General features: G+C 39.4%; 2 protein-coding genes across 4 annotated transcripts in view; one reads left to right on the top strand and one right to left on the bottom strand.

Moving 5' to 3' along the window:
* fhip1b (FHF complex subunit HOOK interacting protein 1B) overlaps nucleotides 1-4,067 on the bottom strand; it is a 32,423-nt gene extending 28,356 nt beyond the window's left edge. For all 3 annotated transcript variants that reach the window (XM_034304461.2, XM_034304462.2, XM_034304463.2), the window contains exon 1: nucleotides 3,733-4,067. The gene's annotated coding sequence lies outside the window, so the exon portion shown is untranslated. The remainder of the gene's footprint in view (nucleotides 1-3,732) is intronic.
* A 2,415-nt stretch (nucleotides 4,068-6,482) lies between these two features.
* Nucleotides 6,483-14,486, top strand: cnga4 (cyclic nucleotide gated channel subunit alpha 4). The gene is made up of 7 exons (XM_026913104.3): nucleotides 6,483-6,743; nucleotides 8,234-8,335; nucleotides 8,583-8,689; nucleotides 9,136-9,805; nucleotides 9,929-10,088; nucleotides 10,173-10,338; nucleotides 12,610-14,486. The coding sequence occupies exons 1-7, from the start codon at nucleotides 6,628-6,630 to the stop codon at nucleotides 13,122-13,124; spliced, it is 1,836 nt and encodes a 611-aa protein (XP_026768905.1). The 5' UTR covers nucleotides 6,483-6,627; the 3' UTR covers nucleotides 13,125-14,486.
* Nucleotides 14,487-19,692: the final 5,206 nt, after the last annotated feature.

Genomic DNA, 19,692 nt, shown 5'->3' with positions numbered 1-19,692 from the left:
TGGCCTCTTGTGCGTTTGTGTGTGTGTGTGTGTGTGTTAAACTTTATGACAGATCCATCTAGAACAGCCAGTGCTTCATTGTGTGGTTTTGGTTTTAAAAGCATTATGTGCAGGTTTTATGGCACACAGCTATTACACTCCAAAAGGAACCAAAGCCATTATGAACTGCAGGGCTCCAACATGACTCACCATGAGCCTCGCTCTCAACACTAGCCTCACGCTGCATGTAGCAGAAGATGCAAAATGAATTTGCAAAAGGCTTGCGTGGCAGAGTGGTGATAGAGAGAGACATGCACTTTAGCCTGAGTTACCAAGTTGCTCAGCTTCCCCTTAGGCACGGTCGAGAACTGTCGGGTGTAACATACAAACAAGGCAAAGGCGTCCACCCGTCCTTACTCATCTTTGCTTACTCACTGACAGCGCTCAAGTTCTGACTTGACTTGCTCAGAGGGAAGGGAGGGAACTAGTTTAGAAATAATGAATTTGACTCTGAAAGGACTAAAACTACTTGTGGACCAATCATACAGAAAATAAACAGTACAAATATAGAACTAGTGGCAGTCCATTAAACACTCTGCATTTCGCCTGCATGTGGACATCACCTTAGTGGCATAGGTGTCTGCAAAAGAAATTATAAAATATTCAGAATATCAAAAGGAACGAAGGTATCAAATAAGACGAGCTTGGCGTCCGACGTTTGTTTATATTGTTTTGCACTGAAGCCAAGGGATTAATGTAGTTACAGAGTAACTGAATTCCACTTTCACTCACTCATTCACTCACTCACTCAGACCACTTTATCCAGGTCTGGGTCGTGGCAGATCTGGAGCCTATCCCAGGAACACTGTGTGTCAGGCGAGAATACTGAAATCCCAGGTGATCACAGGGCACCATGCTTACGTTCCCATCTAGAGGCCATTCATCTTAGCTAATCTACTTACTGGCATGTTCTTGGGAGAAAAGAAGAAACCAGAGATCCCAGAGGAAACCCGCACGCGCGTGAGGAGAACACGTACAGTAATCTGAGCTCAGGACTGAACCAGGGACCCTGGAACTGTCAGGCGGTACCCGCTACACCACCATGAACTTATTTTTTCCATAAACATGCATCTGCACACAGTGAATATATGCGTCAAGCAGTATCCATTCCTTAAATATAGCTATGCAGACTTGCCAATGTGGTTTAGGATACAGTATGTCTTTACAAATATGAGCAAAATGTCACAGTATAACTGAACGCTGTAGCGTCATAGGTGCAGAGATCTTGGACAACCAGAATCACTTTTTTCGCCTCAGTGTAGTTTCCGTATTATTCCGCCACCTCTCAATGTTTGAGAATTGTATAGACATATGAAATTTATTTATGCAGATAATAAGGTAGTTCCACTGTTTAATTTATAGATACAAACTATCCCTTTATGTATTATTATTTCTCAGAACTGTTTATTTAGCATTTAGAAAGAATGACTCATGTTGCTTGTAGCAAGTATTTGCACATTTGGGAATGTCATTCATTCATTCATTAATCTTTAGTAAAAGCACTAGGAACACTGGGCGTAAGGCAGGAATACACCATGAATGGGACACCTGTCCACCGCAGGGCACCGTGCACACACACACAAACACCTAGGGACAATTTAGTGTAGCCAATCCACCTACTGGCATGCTTTTGAGAGGGGAGAGGAAACTGTTGAACCTAGAGAAAACCCACAAAGACACATGAAGAACATGCAATGCTCCACATGAACAGTAAGCCAAGCATTGGATTAAAGTGTTGACCCTGTTGCTATGAGGCACCAGGCTACCGCTGTGCCACCATGCTGTCCGGTTTTAGTATGTATTTACGCAAAATATTTTGGGTGCCATAGACAGTTCTTAGCTACCTAGCTGAGTTTCGTGGCTCCAGAAGCAAACACTTCTTAGCTGATCCAATACTACTGAAGTATGAGTGGGGTGCAGTTTTTATTTTCCACTGAAATATCACAAAAATAAATACAAAGCTGGCTTCAGGGCGGCCTTGCTGTTAGGAAAGTCAATACACTGGCAGGATAAACAGAATTTAACTCAGGTAGTTTGAAAGAACACCTGTAAGAACGAGTGTCGAATCTGTGGCCAAGCTACAGGCATTACACCTGGCGTTGTAATGGCCAAATGTTTCTGTTTTACAGACTAAAGTTCTAGTTGTACAGGACAGTAGTTCTTGCCAAATGTCTGAGAGTGTCTTCACAAACATCAGCATGGTTGTCACACTAAAAACACTTCATATTAGTACAAAGTGACTCCTTTGACGTTTATTATCATATCCGCTTGTTGTAGAGCTTGTGGCTTGATCATTAATAGGTCACATGACCATAACTTGTATGTAGGCTAAACCCATGCTATGAACCCAGTAACGTACCTAAAACCTTTCCCCCCCCCCAATATTAGGTCTCTAACAGTAATGTGGGTTCGACATTTAAATTCTTTTTTTTTAAACTCTTTGAGCTCACTCCCCATTACCTGCACATTGTCTTGAAGCTCTGCCCTCAGAAACTTACGTGGTCAATAGAGTGTCTATAAAATGACTGACATGAGACACGTCCAAACACAAACAAGCATTCCACACTGGAAATCCTTTTTCCATACAGACTTTCTCAGCGACTTTATAAACTTTTGCTTGACACAGCTTAATCCATTGCCTTTTAGTTTTTTTTATTAAAACATGTTCTACATATCTTCCAGATTATTTGTACAAGTAAGGAATAAAAAAAACTGTTGCATCTTTAAACAGAGTCTATATTTTGTTCCTCCTGGTGCATCTTTATACTGAATCTAAAAACAATAAACCTGTTTTCCCCCAGATTATAACAGAATCTTTACCAAAACCTTTACCAGTATCTTAATCTATATATAATTACCTTTACCGAAGATGAAATACAGCGTAGTCTTTTCACACATGGACGTTCTGAGTGATTCAGACAATAATACAATCCCAGAGACAAACCATTAATAATAATAATAATAATAATAATAATAACAATAATACATTATCCTACCTCTTCATGTAAAACTAATCCGATCCAAATAGGGTTTAATAGGTAATAGCATGTTTTCACTTGTACAATTGCACGGATGTGCTTGATTATTATTATTATTATTATCATTATTATTATTTTAATAACAGGATGACTGAACTTAGATCACTTTACTGACTCAAGGAATGTGACCTGCAAATATAATCTCTCTAGTCCTCTGTTTCTGGGGCAGTACAGTACAGTACAGTACAGTACAGTACAGTAGAGCTGCACAAGTGTTTGTGTTACACACTGTTAGAATAGCTTGGTATAAACACCACACACACACACACACACACACACACACACACACACACCCTTGTCCTCAGGAATTCCTGGTTACATTTTGCTGTTTCATAGGCACCCTGAGGAAGGGGCAGTTGGACACAGGCAGGGCCAGCTAGCTCCACACACTCTTAGCCTCTCCAGGCTGGAGTAAGGTTAGCTAGCAGTAGCACAGTGACGATGAGTAAACACTTTCCATTCAGCTGACGCTCTTGATTGCTGTCAGGCACCACAGGGCTGTTAGCTAACATTAGCTTCCTCTGAGGCTCAGCTGGACTATGGGGCTAATTAAAAGAAAAGCCAGCCAGTTAACAAGTCTCATAAGCTCAACTGAATCCACTGTTGACCCGAAACTTATCAGTAAACCCACATTTGTCTAAAAAATAACACTCACCTTCCTGATTACAGCTGTTTTCCTCGCAGCCAGGCTCACTGCTCACTGGAGGTGCCAATAATATTGAAGAAATAACTGTTAGCTAGTCTTGGCTCTGCAGTTAGCCACAGCCAAGCGGCTCAGCTCTTCACTATCGACACGAATAACACCTAACGAAAGAGGAAGACAACATCAGAAACGCCAGTGGTTTCCCTCCAGCACGATTCGCTTTCTCTTTCCGTCTTCTGCAGCAGCACAGGGACTGTCCTCGACCATCAAATCTGTGAGAGCTCAATCCCTTTCCCCTTTCGCAGCCATCTTCTTTCTCGAGTTCCTCCGTTGCATTATTTTTCCTCACCCGTTCTCTGACAAATCCCGCCTCCTGCTCTGGGATTGGTTAATAGTTCGTGCTCATGACTAATCCACCAATCGGAACGAGGAGTCATCCCTCGCGCAAGAGGCAAGGGCCGGTCCGAATGCAGGTGGGAAAATAAATAAGGCTCCTCAAGCACACACCCACACGCAAGGGGACGAGGTGACGTCTGGAACCGCTGCTCATGCACCGATAAACAAGACCTGCCTCTGTCCTACACAGTGGGGACAGGGAAATTGAATTCCTAGTTCATTTTATATAACAATATTATAAAAAAAAAAAAAAGAAGATATTATTGAAAAAAAAAAACATCTTCAGCGTGAAGGCTTGTCAGAAAACACCTGAGACTCCTCCCATAAATGTGAAATAAACGACTCCTTACAGCTTACAGCACACAATTTACTAAAGTACACAAATTGTCTTTAAAATGTGTTTAAAATGTATTCTAATATTTTAATGAAGTGAAAAAAGTGTGAAAATTGGTTGTTTTATGTACATTATGTACATTCCACGCATCGTATTAGCAGATTAGCAGCCTGAGCTAACTGTGCTAGCTACAAATACTCCACAGAAGCACCACCAAATACCTATATATCTTTATATCTTCTTCGAGCTAGATAAACACAAACTAACTAACAAACTAATCAGTATGAAAATTAGTTGTTTGATTTACAGGTAACATGCCAGGCTTCGTATCAGCTATTAGCAGATGAGCAACGGCAGCTAACCGTACTGGTTACAAACCCTCTCCAGAGACATCAGTGATCTCTGCTATTTTCTTCCAAGCTTTATTTTTCTTTGTAATGTCTCTACAAACATTTAAGGAGAGGTCATATACTGTATAATAGGATAAGGTGAAACCACAGTTATAAGTTTTTGTTTTCCATTTTTCATTTTTCATTTTCCATTCAAGCAGAACATAGGAACTAATTGCAGGTAGGAACTAAAGTTGTGAGAAGGGAACTAAATAGAAAAGTAATGGTCATCTGTTGCTTTGTTGCTCGCTAGTGTGAATGTGTGAAGTCCCTGTGATTGAGTTGTCATTATAGAAATGATAAGGTATTAGAACAAGCATATTATATAAACCTGTGCCTTACAGGTGGAAATGCTGCCAAGAGTATTGAACTACTATAGAATTAATTACCACCTTCTGATATTACAGATTCAATCAGATTCATTTTATATATGTATGTATATATAATAAAAACTTTGCCTAACTGCCACACACACACACACACACACACACACACATATATATATATATATATATATATATATATATATATATATATATATATATATATATATATATATATGTAATATATTTATTACATTATTATACATTATAGAATTTCACTAGTACCAAAAGTTTTTTTTTTTTTTGCTGTTGTAAATTTGTTACATATCCTGCTGCCTCTCTGTATTTTTCACTGCCCTACTTTATTTCTGTGATACAAATAAATTGTTAAGCACGCTGCTGCCTGGTGGAGATGAACATGACAGGTAGAGCAACGAGGAATTCTCTGCATGCCATTCTCGCCAAGCAGAGACAGGGTGCTGTAAAACAGGGGAAGGTGATTATGATTCAGAGGGACTTAAGGAGTGGGGGCAAAATTTCTACTAGTAAAATAGCATCTTAAATTGCAGGATGACGCAATTGCACTGCACCAAGATATGCCTTGTCAGGTCATTCTTACCCACAGCAATAAGACCACTGTGGTTCACTGCACCGTTTTCACTATATACTACCTACTACAAAGCTTATATTTATAATTATGCATCTGACTTGTACATTTGTTTTTGCTGTCTTGTAATCCGTACTTTTGTAACCGTTTAAATTATTCTTATTTTATATGCTTGTTATTTTAAATGTATTTTTTATTTTTTAACAAATTGAGCCAGTTTTATAATAAAAAAAAAACCTGGTATTGTAAATTATCCATCTGTCTATCTATGTCCACTGTAACCTTGTTTTTAATCCTACATTTTTATTCTGACATCATTAGCCTATTAAATCACACAACAAACTTGTTTTTGCATAAATGCTTCTCTCCTAAAACTGTAAATCTAAATCTGTAGCTCGACTAAGACTCAACATTCAATTTTATTTCAGTTATAGAATAATACAGACTTAAATATGAGGCAAGCATTTCAAATTAATTATTTCCGTGTCCGTACATCTTATTCTTCACTTTCTGGTTACCTCTTGTGAGTTTTTGGCCATTTTTACTGTGTCAGTAAGACACCTCGTACCCCTGAGTCCCTCCAGGGAGACATCACTGCAGCAACCAGCATCACCTTCCTCCTGCACTGCACAGGTTGATCTGCTTGTTACTATGAAGATAGGGTTATGAGGCCAAACAAAGCGTAGGCTGAGGCACACACAAACACACACACACACAAACACACACACACACACACACTGACTGGTTTATGGATGAAGGAAAATCATTACATGTGTGTTTTTCCGCTAATATAAGGAGTCAGGGATCATGCCCAACTACTGTTTATTAACTGTTTATTAACTACTGTTAAAAGCTACAATGAATCGCTGGACTAAACTTCTTAGCTTGCATCGCACACAAAAAGATGGTGAAGCACAAGCAGCAAAAGCAGGAGGACAGAAAGAAGAGAAGAAGGAACAGAAAACAAAAGTGAAGTGAGTGTTTCTTTGATAGTTTTACATATATACAAACCATACAGAAGAAATTTGTCTCATAACTGACCAATGTGTCTACCAGTATCCATCAATAAGAATCAAGCCATGAACATCAGTATATGAATGACTGCAATGCTTTGTACAAATATACACATAAATGCTTTTTTTCCCTTCACAAATATCTCTTGTTTTGAATGATACTGTATTTTCTTTAAAAGGCTTTACAGTACTGCTAGATTATACTGTATCAAAGGAGTTTACTGTGTAACTCATATAACATATTGACTATATTGTAATTACAAAGCAAAACAGTATCATTAACTTTACTGTAAAGCTAGATATGGTAAATGCATTTACCTGAAGCAGCAAAGGTCATCTGGCTAATTATTTTGTCATCATAAGTTTGATTAAAAAAAAACAAAAAAAAAACCATAGTTTCAATTATTTTAGCAAAGCAGGATAAGCACAACAATTGTAAAACCGGATGTACAGCTAGGCAACATTAGGTTAGCCTAGCTAAGTAGCTAATGTTTGGTAGCTAGCCAGATATTTAAAATAGATAACTCATATTGCTTTTTTTTTTTTTTTTCCCTCTAATATTCAGGAGTATGACCCCATGTAAACAGTAAGGACTGCTTTAAAAACACATTTTTATCAAATTGTTTTGTTAGGAGTTTTTAGGTTTTTTCCCCAAAATTATTTAAGATTTATATTTGGCAATAGTTAAACAACAGTATAACTACTATAAAATTGCCAGGGGTGGACTATTTTGAACTCCATCTAATTTGAATAAGCATGCTGAGGTAAGTTTAGCTAATTTGCTAACTTTAACTAGCTATATTTAACTAAGTGGGCCTGTTTTCTTTGCTGATGTTAGGTTAGACTAGCATCAATTCTAGTAGCTAACATAATTGGCTAGGCAGCAAGTCAAATTCTATCTAATGATAAATATTGCAAACTTACAGAGATTGAATGATGTTTTCAGGCAAAATGGTGTAGTTGCTTTAAAACATAAAATCAAACCGTTTTAGATAAATAATAAAAGTCGACATTGACACTGACTTAATTTCATTTTACTTTTTAATACTTGAGTATTAAAATAGTAAAGTAGACACCCTTTTTTTGCTTTCACTTGAGTACATTTCTTGCCTGGATACTTTTTAATTGAGTAAGATTTGTATCTATACTTTCACTCAGCACTTTGTCCTTCCCTGAAATTTGTAGTGGTGTTTTTACAGTAATGTACTGTTACCAATATGTAGCCCTGTAAAACATAGTTTTGCACTCTATTTAAAAACACATTACAATACTATGTAAACAAATATTACAGTTACAATACTGTTAAAATTAATCACAGTAACTCCTTGGCAACGATGCAGACAGTGAGATACTGTAAATTTAAGGGTCTTTTTTTTTGACCAGTTGGTTCTACAATGGATTGAGACTACCAGCAACACACTATAATCTCTCTCTCTTTCTGTCTCGCTCAGCTGGAGGGACTGGGTGATTGATCCCTCTGAAGAGTTTTACTATGGCTGGTTGCAGGTCATGATCTTTCCCATCATCTACAACTGGGTTGTTATTATCCTCAGGTAGGAGGTTTTACGATGTTAATTAAAGCCAGAACAGGTCCTTACTAATACTTAATGGCACGGATACATGAATAACAAACAGCCTGTCCGGAAATAACAAGCATGTACTTTTCAAAGCATTCAAAGATTTAAATGATATTAAGATTTATTCAGTAAGGGTGAAGAAACCATGTCAGATATCACTACAAATACGCAGAGGTCTTACTATGTCTGTAATTAACTTAAACCTTTGTTAATATTGTTTAAGGGTCTGTTTTTATGAAGTTGACCAGACATTTCAGGCCGTGTGGTACACCTTAGACTACATCTCTGATCTGGTCTTTGTGGCTGACATATTCATCAAGGTCCGAACTGGTAAGTGTAATAATTTCAGCTTCGTTATTAAATGTTGCTACCATTTAAATTTATATAGGTATGGCCCATTTTTGTTATGGCAGTGTTCACATACAAATCAGCTGTTGTCATATCAAAGCTTTATATGTGTTTTATCCTAAAAGAAAGAGTTTTTAAAAACTGATCTTTGAATCCCACTGCATGAGTGGCACTGCACGAGTTTCCATGCTCCTAACACACCAGATTTAACACAGATTAAAAAGTCATTCATTCATGAGCTAAAATTAGGTGTGTTGCTGGAGGAAAACTGCATAGTTTTATTCCAGAATCAGGATATGGAAACAATAATGAAAGTGAACTAAAGCTATCTTGCCAAAATTCATCACTTTCTTTTGAGAGACAGAACTGCCAAGGAGGAAAAAAATTAAATGGGTAATTTATGTATTTCTCTTCTCTATTGTCCACAGGGTTTTTGGAGCAGGGCAGCCTAGTGCGAGATATGTCACGGCTAAAAAAACGCTACCTGCACTCCTCTCAGTTCTTGTGGGATGTGCTGTCACAGCTGCCCACTGATCTGCTCTATTTGAATGATTTTGTCAAGACTCCTGTGGTGCGGATAAACCGGTTCCTTCGCTCACCTCGCCTCTCTGAGGCCTTAGACCGCATGGAGACACGTACCTCCTACCCCAACATATTCCGCATATCAAAACTAATGATCCTCATCTTTATCCTCATCCACTGGAATGCATGCCTCTATTTTGCCCTCTCAAAACATATTGGCTTTGGAACTGATGAGTGGGTCTACCCTGACATAACAGACAGTGAGTTTAATTCCACACGCCGTCAGTACTTCTACTCCTTCTGGTTTTCCACTCTGATCCTCACCACAGTGGGAGACACTCCTCAGCCATGTCGTGAAGAGGAGTTCCTCTTCATGATTGCTGACCTGTTGATTGCAGTGCTAGTGTTTGCTTCTGTGGTGGGAAGCGTAGGGAATGTAATAATGAACCTGCGTGACAGGGACAATGTCTTTTTCCCCAATCACGAGCTGGTAAAAAGCTACTTGCGCAGCCGGCGAATCAGCAAAGCACTCCACAACCGTGTCAACACCTGGTACCAACATCTCCATATCAACAAGTGAGTCTTATTGCTGTTATGAAAAACTTATTCACCCATCTACTTAACTCATTCAGCTATACTGTGTACATATTCTGCACACCAGAAAAACTTTGGTAGCCATTTAGCTCTGCTCTGAAACAGGAAGATCACCCAGGAAAATGAAATCCTCCAGCAGCTACCAGTCACACTGCAGACAGCCATTGCTGTGAGCGTGCACCTACCCACTCTATCCAAGGTTACCATCTTCCAGAACTGTGAGAGCAGCCTGCTGGAGGAACTGGTGCTCAAGCTCACCCCACAGGTCAAAATTTAAAGCTCACAGTAAAAGAAATTAGAAGCTAAAATTATGCTGTGTAGTACAGTGCTTTTTATTCCATTCGTGCAGGTCTACAGCCCTGGAGAGTATGTGTGTAGGAAAGGTGATGTAGGGCATGAGATGTACATCATTAAAGAGGGGAAGTTGGCTGTGGTGGCAGATGATGGTGTCACTCAGTTTGCTGTACTGGGTGAAGGCAACTTCTTTGGAGAGATCAGCATCCTCAACATAAAAGGTAGGAACATCTAATGGTATGACAAACATGTGCGTGTCTCATGTGCAGTGTGTCAAATGTACTTTATAGTTGTTGACTACAAGATGAAACTTTATTGATCAAAAAACAACCAAACTACACTTGAAAAATTTAGAGCCACACATATATACACTCATGGAGCACTTTATTAGGAACACTATTTTAATACTTGGTAGGTCCTCCTTTTGCTCTCAAAACAGCCTCAATTCTTTGTGGCAAGGATTCCACAAGATGTTGGAAACATTCCTTTGAGATTCTGGTCCATGTAGAAACGACTGCATCATGAAAGTCCTGCAGATTTTTTAGGTGCACTTTCATTCTGTGAATTTCCCGTTCTGCCACATCCCAAAAGTGTTCTATTGGATTCAGATCCGGTGACTGTGAAGGCCGCTGAAGAACACTGAACTCATTCTCATGTTCATGAAACCAGTTTGAGATGACTTTTGCTTTGTGACCTGGTGCATTATCATGCTGGAAGTAGCCGTTAGAAGATGGGTAAATTGTGGCCATGAAGGGATGGTCAGCAACAACACTCAAATAAGCTGTGGCATTCAAGTGGTGATTGATTGGTATCCCAGTGTGTCCAGTGTGTGCCAAGAAAACATTCCCCACGCCATTACACCACCTCCACCAGCCTGGACTGTTGACACAAGGCAGGTTGGGTCGAAGGATTCATGCTGTTGGCTCCAAATTCTGACCCTACCATCTGTGTGCCTCAGAAGAAATCGAGATTCATCAGACCAGGCTACGTTTTTCCAGTCTTCAACTATCCAACTTGGTCTGTCCACTGCAGCTTCAGCTTTCTGTTCTTGGCTTGCAGAAGTGGAACCCAACATGATCTTCTGTTGTTGTAGCCCATCGGCCTCAAAATTCAACGTGTTGTGCATTCTGAGATGCTTTTCTGATCACCACAATTGTACAGAGTGGTTATCTGAGTTACTGTAGCCTTTCTGTCAGCTTGAACCAGTCTGGCCATTCTCAATTGATCTCTCTCATCAACTAGGTGTTTCTGTCCATAGCACTGCCGCTCACTGGATGTTTTTTCTTTATTGCACCATTCTGAGTAAACTCTAGAGACTGTTGTGCATGAAAATCCCAAGAGATCAGCAGGTCAGTTGAGTACAGAAATCCTCAAACCAGCCCATCTGGCAACAACATTCATGCCATGGTCAAAATCACTGAGATCACATTTTTCCCCATTCTCCTGGTTAACGACCATTATCTGAAGCTGTTGGCCTGTATCTGCATGATTTTTTGCATTGCACTGCTACCACACGATTGGCTGATTAGATAATTGTATGAATGAATAGGTGCACAGGTGTTCTAATAAAGTGTTTTGTGAGTGTATAACAGTAAAAACTACATATGGATAAGTGGTAAATAAGTAAAATGTAGACCATTAAAAGAAAGTAGCCCTTCCTGTGAACCTCTCTCAAAATGCAGCACTTGAACTTCATCAACCAGAATTAGAATTACAATTACATTGTGAGTTATGGGCAAATGAGACCAAAATCACCTTTTTGGTAATGCCTACCATCAGCATGTTTAGCTCTTGTCAAAACAGATGGCATCAGGAATTCTGATAAATACCAGGATATTTCAGTCCAAAACCTGGTTGCCAGATTGGAAAAAGACCAGAGGTCAGCAGCCATGTTTGCCTTGCCACAGATTCTCAATCAGATTGAGGTCTGGGCTTTGACCAGGTCATTCTAACATATTCTAATAAGTTCTGGGTTTTGAACTACTCAAGTGTAGTTTTGGCAGTATTGTAGTAGTGTACTAAAGGTGTTCAGTGGGGTTGAGGTAGTGTTCTAGACTAGAACAGATTTTCTTCTAGTATTTGACTCCATCCATCAAATCTGACCAGTTTCCCAGTCACTGTTGAAGAAAAGCATCCCCACAACATGATGCTTCCACCACCATGATACACTGTGGGAACAGTGTTCTCAGGGTGATGAATAGTGTTGGGTTTCTGTCAAAAGTTGCGCTTTGTGCTAATTCCAAAACATTTTATTCTGGTCTTATGATTCTGTAACAAATTATTTATAAATTTTTGTAACATTATGGGCTATTTTGTGTGGATTCATGATATAAAATCCCAATTAAGTCCATTTCAGTTCCCGGTTGTAACACTATAAAATATGGAAAAGTTCATGGTGGGTGAACACTTGTGCAAGGCACTGTAGATAATTAATTTAATTAAGAACAAATTATACTATATCCTATGACATTGCTTCATTTTACACCACCTAGGCAACAAATCAGGTAATCGGCGCACAGCCAACATCTGCAGCATTGGTTACTCCGACCTTTTCAGCCTGTCCAAGGAGGACCTGACAGAGACTCTGTCTGAGTTCCCAGCTGCCAAGCGCCTTTTGGAGGAAAAGGGACGCCAGATCCTCACCAAGATGGGAATGTTAGAGATTTCAGATGAAGGCGAGGAGGAAAAGGAGAAGATGGAGGACAAAGTGGTGCGCATCGATTCTAGCCTGGAGACACTACAGACCAAGTTGGCACGGTTGATGGTTGAACTGGAATCTAGCGTCCGCAAGATGATGAGTCGTGTGGAGCAGCTGGAACTGCAGACCGATGGCTGGGAGGGCATTGTGGCAGAGGGGGCTGGGAGCGAAACTGAGGATGACCCCGAGAGAATGAGGGAGGTTGGGGATGGTGAGGGAGAGCAAGAGGAGGAACCACAAGGAGAGAGGGGTGAGGGGGATGGAGGGGAGGAAGATAAGGTTAAGGAGAAAGAGGTAAAACAGAAGTGAGGATAGCAATATACTGAGGAAAATGAAAAGAAGACATGTATTAAGACAGGCAGATAGAAGCAGGATAAAATATATAAATTATTTACTGGCTATTTCACCAGATGATGTCAAGTCAATAGATTAGAAAAGAGGAATGTCCCACAAGAAAATTGACACTTCCTCTGTTGAGATCCAAGACACTTACTGATGTTATACAGATAAAGCAAAACAGTGCAGCTACAAAGCTTCTCATTATGATGCTTAAAATATCCTGCCAAATGTATCCACCTCTATTCAACACAAGGTGGCAGCAGCTGAGCATGAGCGCACAGGCAGTGACATTCAAGTCATGATACAGATAATTCCCTCTTGAGTAAGTGCAGTTGATATGACCTGTGAATTGGCACTATACTGTAAAGTCACTATGTGTGAATGCACTAAGTACCATGTCAGCATAATCTAAAGACCTAATTAGATTACAGTGTCAGATTAATCTTAAACCTAATTAACTGCACTAGTGTCTTAAAATGACTGTGGATTTTTTTTTTTTGCCGATTCCCTAGAATTCTCTTTTAAACATCAATCTGATAAAGTAAGTCCAGTGCAAAGAAAAACAGAAAACAATTAAATATTGAAAAACCTTTTTATGTTAATAAAAATGGTCAAATGTTTGGAAATTTGATGCAGATCCTATCCCAGGAACAATGGGAGCAAGGCAGAGATCACCCGGCAGGTGACGACATAATATAATTGCAAACACAAACATGACACTGACTGTGTCATGCTTGTGTTTGACTGCAATAGTCAATATTTTTTCAATATTTTTCATTTCTTACTAGTATGAATTATGTGGAAAATTATGTAGAAATGTTTAAAAAAAAAGTTTAAGCCATTGTCTCAGAACATGTGTATTATCTATGTTTGAATCTATGAAATGTTTGTTTATATTAGAATTGGCCTCTTGTCAGTCATTTTATAGACCCCCTCCCCCCCCCAACCCTCTTCACAACCTCCTAAATCATTATGAGGAGAAGTTGCATGTTTATACTGTTGTAAACTTGTCTGTCAAGCAGTAGATTATTTGAGTGAGCTTGAAAGTGATATCTTGACAGTTCTTGCTACTGGTAATTCTAGTTAGCATGGTAACTCTATTTGAACCACTGTAAGTGTGGGGGCGGGGCTTTGTGTACATGGGTGGAAATAGGGGTGGGCTCAATGAGTCAGAAAAATCTTGCAAATCTTATTCAACTCCACCCATTTTACACTCAATGTTTTTTTTTGTTTGTTTGTTGTTTGCACCATTCTGTGTAGAGACTGTTGTCACATGATTGGCTGATTGGATGACTGCATAAATGAGCAGGTGTACAGGTATTCCTATTAAAGTGGACGGTGAGTGTATGTCAGCCTATTTGAAAGATGTTGTTCTTTTTAATTCTTTTCAGTTATTTAAATTAAGCAATCTATTATCTATTATTAAATCTATTTCTTTCTTTCTTTATTTAATTCTTTATTTATATACACTATATGGCCAAAAGTATGTGGACACCTGACAATCACACACATATGTGGTTCTTCCCCAAACTGTTGCCACAAAGTTGGAAGCACACAATTGTACAGAATGTCTTTGTGTGCTGTAGCATTACAATTTCCCTTCACTGGAACTAATATCATACCTGATTCCGCATGACAATGCTCCTGTGCACAAAGCGAGCTCCATGAAGACGTGGTTTGCCAAGCTTGGTGTAGAAGAACTTAAGTGACCTGCACAGAGCCCTGACCTCAACCCCTCTGGACACCTTTGGGATGAACTGGAAAGCAAACGGCACCCCGGGTCTCCTCGCCCTACATCAGTGCCTGACCTCACTGATGCTTTTGTCGCTGAATGGGCAAATCCCCACAGCCACGCTCCATAATCTAATGGAAAGCCTTCCCAGATGTTGTCGTCTGCCAAAGATAGACGGAGAATTCACTATATTTTATACTTGAAAGAATAGGGCTGAAGTAATTATTGACGTCTCTATTTGTAACTCTCAATAGTGTAATTTTTCATGCATTGAGCAAGTTTGGTCTCAAGGCGTCAACTTCATTTGGTCCAAAGGATTTGGCTGTCGCCTGAGCTCATTTGAATAATTGATGTTGCCCTCCAATAAGAATTCGTCATGGGTTACATCCATTTACTGTGCTTAATTGGACAGCGGGTTCACGCGGCTTGTCATGGCGGCTGGGCCACGGTGAGGGGAGCAGATGGCGATTTAATAGCCATGGGGTTAACACAGAGTCCCATTTTACGGCTCCCTTTGGCCATTTTAGCTGAAATGTGGGTGTGATTATATTTTATTTAGCATTAACTTTAATCTGAGGCTTTACTCTATGGTAAGCACTAGCCTACAATAGAGTAAACTTATTCCTGTACTTTATTATTTGTAGCAGTTTCCACCTTTGACACATTTCAGAGCCCATGGGTTGTCTTTACTGGAAAACCCCGTAAGTTCCTTCAGAAACTTCCCTCATTATAGCAGCACCTGTGATGGATGAATCTCATTGAAAACTAGAAAAGGAAACATCTAAATCTAAATATTCTATTGTGATTGTAAGTTAAACTGAGATTTGAGAGTAAATGGGGCAGGTGTGGGAATTCTCCAATATGAGCTGCACCCCATCACATATTACAACAATCTGCTCAAAAAAGCCCATCTGTTCTGAATTGTGTGTTTATAAACGAAATTACTGTGATATTGCAATCCTGCTCTTGTTCGCTGTGTGAATGTGTTAGACTGAACGCTGACCATGCTGCACTTGGTGACTGATTAGATGAGATCATAACATCCAAGCAGATGAGCATTGCCATTAAAAATATAACAGCATGATTAGAATCACTTTGTAGAGAGACAGGCAGATTTCCACAGAAAGAAACTTTTGATGTGTGAAAAAGTTATTATATTAGTTTTTATGAAAGCAGCTACTGCCCTTGTACATGACAGGAACAAGATCTATCCTGACAGACTTTAGATGAAGTGGCATGGCAGTGTTCCTAAGATATTTCTGCTTGCCATGTCTTTGCTCCCAACTGAATATGCAGAGAGCTGGCTCAGGTGGTCGGCGTGGAGCCTCAGATTGTCAATTTAAAGAAGAATGTCTCAGAAATGGCAAGAGGAATGCAGCGGAAATAGGATCGGGTGAGGATTCCAAACGAGCTCTGCCTAGAGCCGCTGCTCTGTATAATGCTGCCCGCTCCTGTATCAAACTAATAAATTACAGTCCATCCCTTCCATAACAGCAGCGTAAGAGAGACTAACTCGGAGGGAAAGAGACATTGTGATTTAGAACCCAGATGTGACCCTGGGTTACCTAGCAACAGGTTAAACCCAGAAAAACATAGAGAGATAGAGATGACCTCTATATCTAAATGCAGTGTAATGGGTCATGGACTGTGAAAAATTGAAACTATTTACTGGTGTTATATTATACAGTGCTACTCGGAACTCGCTTTACACAAACATACTACTTGAGATTAACAGAAAAGAAACATATTCTGTATCTCAGATATTTCAATTATAATATTTAAATATTCTGTAACAGCGTACTCTGGGGACGTGTACAATAATACAGTATTAACCTCAGCAAGCTTGCTGTAATATATATCAAAGTATGTTATTATCATACACTGTACGTGTCAATTTCCTTTATAAATCATACTAACATTGTATTTTTAAAACACTGTGTAGATTTTTACTTTTATTAGGTATGCAAATGTATACCTTGTTACACCTTGTTTGAATGAAGTTCTACAAAAAATAATTGTAAGAATATCAATTGACAAAGATTGATTGTGATATCTATTGTTAAAGGAATTATCCTATTCGCCTGTAGTAATCTCTTCTATAAAATGTTTAAGGCAGATTATTTAAAGGTAGTCATTATTATTAATCTCCACATGCTCATTCTAGATTGTTGCTTAAAATAGCTCTCTATGAATCTGGCCTACAAACAGACCAATTCTAGCTGATTTCATGGTGTGCTTGGGTTTATTATCATACTGAAAGTTCCACCTGCGCCCTAGCAGAGCTTCCAGCCCGAGAGAAGCCGGGTTTTTGCCAGAATGTCCTAATACACACTCAATGGCCACTTTATTAGACGCATCTTTCCAGAACTGGGTAGAACTTGATCTTATCTCCAGCCTGAATTCTTCACAATAATGGCCATTTTTCAGGGCCTGAAAATTTCCTTTAGGGATTTTGGTCCTAGTGAAACTTTCAGTAGGTGAAGCTGCTTCTGAGAGTTCTGAGAGAAGCTGCTTCTGAGAAACCACCATGTCTGGCACCAAAAAGCATGCCATGCTTCAAAGTCTCTTAGATCATTCATTTTAGAAATTCCAGTGACTCTAGAAAGTTGTAGGCATTTGGTTATTTTAACTAATGTGCAGGTTTTTTTTTTATCTTATCAAATCCAATTGAAAGTTTCTGAAGCCAGCATGATAAGCCAGCATGATGAAGCCTAAAGGTTTTTTTTTTTTTTTGCTTTGTCCCTTATAAAGACTTTTTTGTAAAGCTCTACAATGGAGTGTTTCCCTTCCCTTTTAGGAAGCTAAGAAACGTTATTCCGAATTAATCCAACCCTTAAGGAGCCCTTGTTTCTAAGAATGTACTTCCAGTGGTAACAACATGGCCGCAAACAATACATGTACCACATGAGAAGGGTCGTTTTTGCAGTAGGTTAGCTATCATTCATTCCCTCACTGTACCACCTCTGGTTAACTATCAGTTCACCATAATTGTGTTTGTATTTGTATGTGATGACTGATGAATTTCACATGGTACCTCTTTTTAAACCCTAGTGCAACACAAAGTCATTAATAATTTTTTTTAACAGGGCAGTTCAATGATGCAGTGTTGCCACTTCACTGCTCCAGGGTCCCCTGTTTGATCCTGAACTCAGGTTAATGTCTGTGTGGAGTTTTCTCTGGTTTCTCCAGTTTCCTCCCACCTTCCAAACACATGCCAGTAGGTGGATCGGCTATGCTAAATTGCCCCTTGGCATGAATGAGTGTGTGAATGTGTTTGTGCTTGGTGCCCTGCGATGATCTGGCATCCCATCCAGATTATTCCCAGTGTCCCTGGAATAGGCTCTGGATTGTTCCAGAGTGGTTGTTTCAACATAAAACTTAGCAACCTAGTATTTTCACACACATTTAAGAATAAAGGATAGATCAGTGTTTGTGCTAGTAATTTCATACTTCATCTTTATCAAGAAGGAATATATGTCATTCGGTCCAATATGTCACTTTGCTTTTAGAATATTTTGTGTCTCTAAACAAAATTTCATCAGACATTTTACAGACCCGTGTGTTTATAATATGAACATGTATTTGTGAGCGAGTGAGTGATGCTCATGCGCCTGTGCATGTGTGCTGTTTTGCAATGGACAAACATGCAGCCATATTCTCAAGAGGGACTTTTCATGCCCTGACATGCTTTAGCGCAACTCTTTCCCCCTCTCTCTCTTTCTTCTTCCCTCTTGTTCTCTCTCTATCTTAAGTGGCTCACACCAGGTTTCACTTTATATTCTGCGTTCAGCTAATTTACACTTCACTACTCTCCCTAGGTGTTATCCTAATCATTGTCACCTTGGTGACCTGAGCTTCTGAAAGCCTCAGAGGCCACAAGACAACAGATGACTGGCAAACACACATACATGCCCACGTGCACACATATACACGTTAGATTGCAGCATATGTTTTGAAGATGCTGAGGTGTATCCCACAGGACCTTTCATGAGCAAAAGGATTTTTGGAGGTTACCTTATTGGAATTAGAGCTGTCTGCAACCACAGAGTGCATGTTCTCTGAAATGGGTAATTTTAAAACTCATTGCATCAAGGAATGGCTTCATCCATCTCTTGATAACTCATCTAGATGATATACACACAAGCTGCATCTAATCAAGCTCACACTAACCCACTGATAGGCACAGTGTGGTGGAAAGGGGGAGAAAGAAAGAGAGAGAGAAACTCATTTAAAGGAAGAATCCATCATCATGGGGCTTGTCACTTTTCATTAGGGAGTGGCTAGTGGTCTGGGAGTGGCTTGGGGGAGGAAATTTTGTTGTTTTGTTGGAAGAGTGGCAGCAAGAATTAGAGAGAGAGAGAGAGAGAGAGAGAGAGAGAGAGAGAGAGAGAGAAACGGTCTGATGGAAGCTGTGTTACAATGACAGACCTCCTCAGGTCAAACACTCGTACCTCATACCCATGTGTCTATTTCACTCAGATCACACAAACACACACACACGCACACACACACACACACACACACACACACACACACACACACACACACAGCCGACAGATGTGATGAAAATGATATATCACCTGTATTATAGTAAGACAGCAGTATTGATAGAGTAGACCTCATGGTCACCCTATACCAAAAACCCAATGTCCAGGTAATAATTAACAAATTAAATAGTAGTGTAAATATCAGGACAATTTTACAGAAGTCTGACAATAATAGATCAGAGTAGAAATTCCAGCACAGTTATATTTTATTTTGCATAAAAGGGAATATCAGCAGTACCAAGATTGTAAATGAGAAATA

The sequence above is a fragment of the Pangasianodon hypophthalmus genome, chromosome 5 (assembly GCF_027358585.1).
Source record: "Pangasianodon hypophthalmus isolate fPanHyp1 chromosome 5, fPanHyp1.pri, whole genome shotgun sequence".
NCBI classification, from domain to species: domain Eukaryota; kingdom Metazoa; phylum Chordata; class Actinopteri; order Siluriformes; family Pangasiidae; genus Pangasianodon; species Pangasianodon hypophthalmus.
Note: the sequence above shows the minus strand (reverse complement) of the source record. Positions and strands in the feature narration are given on the sequence as shown.

Excerpts from the sequence above, each read along its gene's own strand:
- cnga4 (XM_026913104.3), top strand. The coding sequence starts at position 6,628 with ATGAATCGCTGGACTAAACTTCTTAGCTTGCATCGCACACAAAAAGAT. Across the intron at positions 8,336-8,582 it reads TGGGTTGTTATTATCCTCAG|GGTCTGTTTTTATGAAGTTG; the intron begins GTAGGAGGTTTT and ends ATATTGTTTAAG. Across the intron at positions 9,806-9,928 it reads CAACATCTCCATATCAACAA|GAAGATCACCCAGGAAAATG; the intron begins GTGAGTCTTATT and ends GCTCTGAAACAG.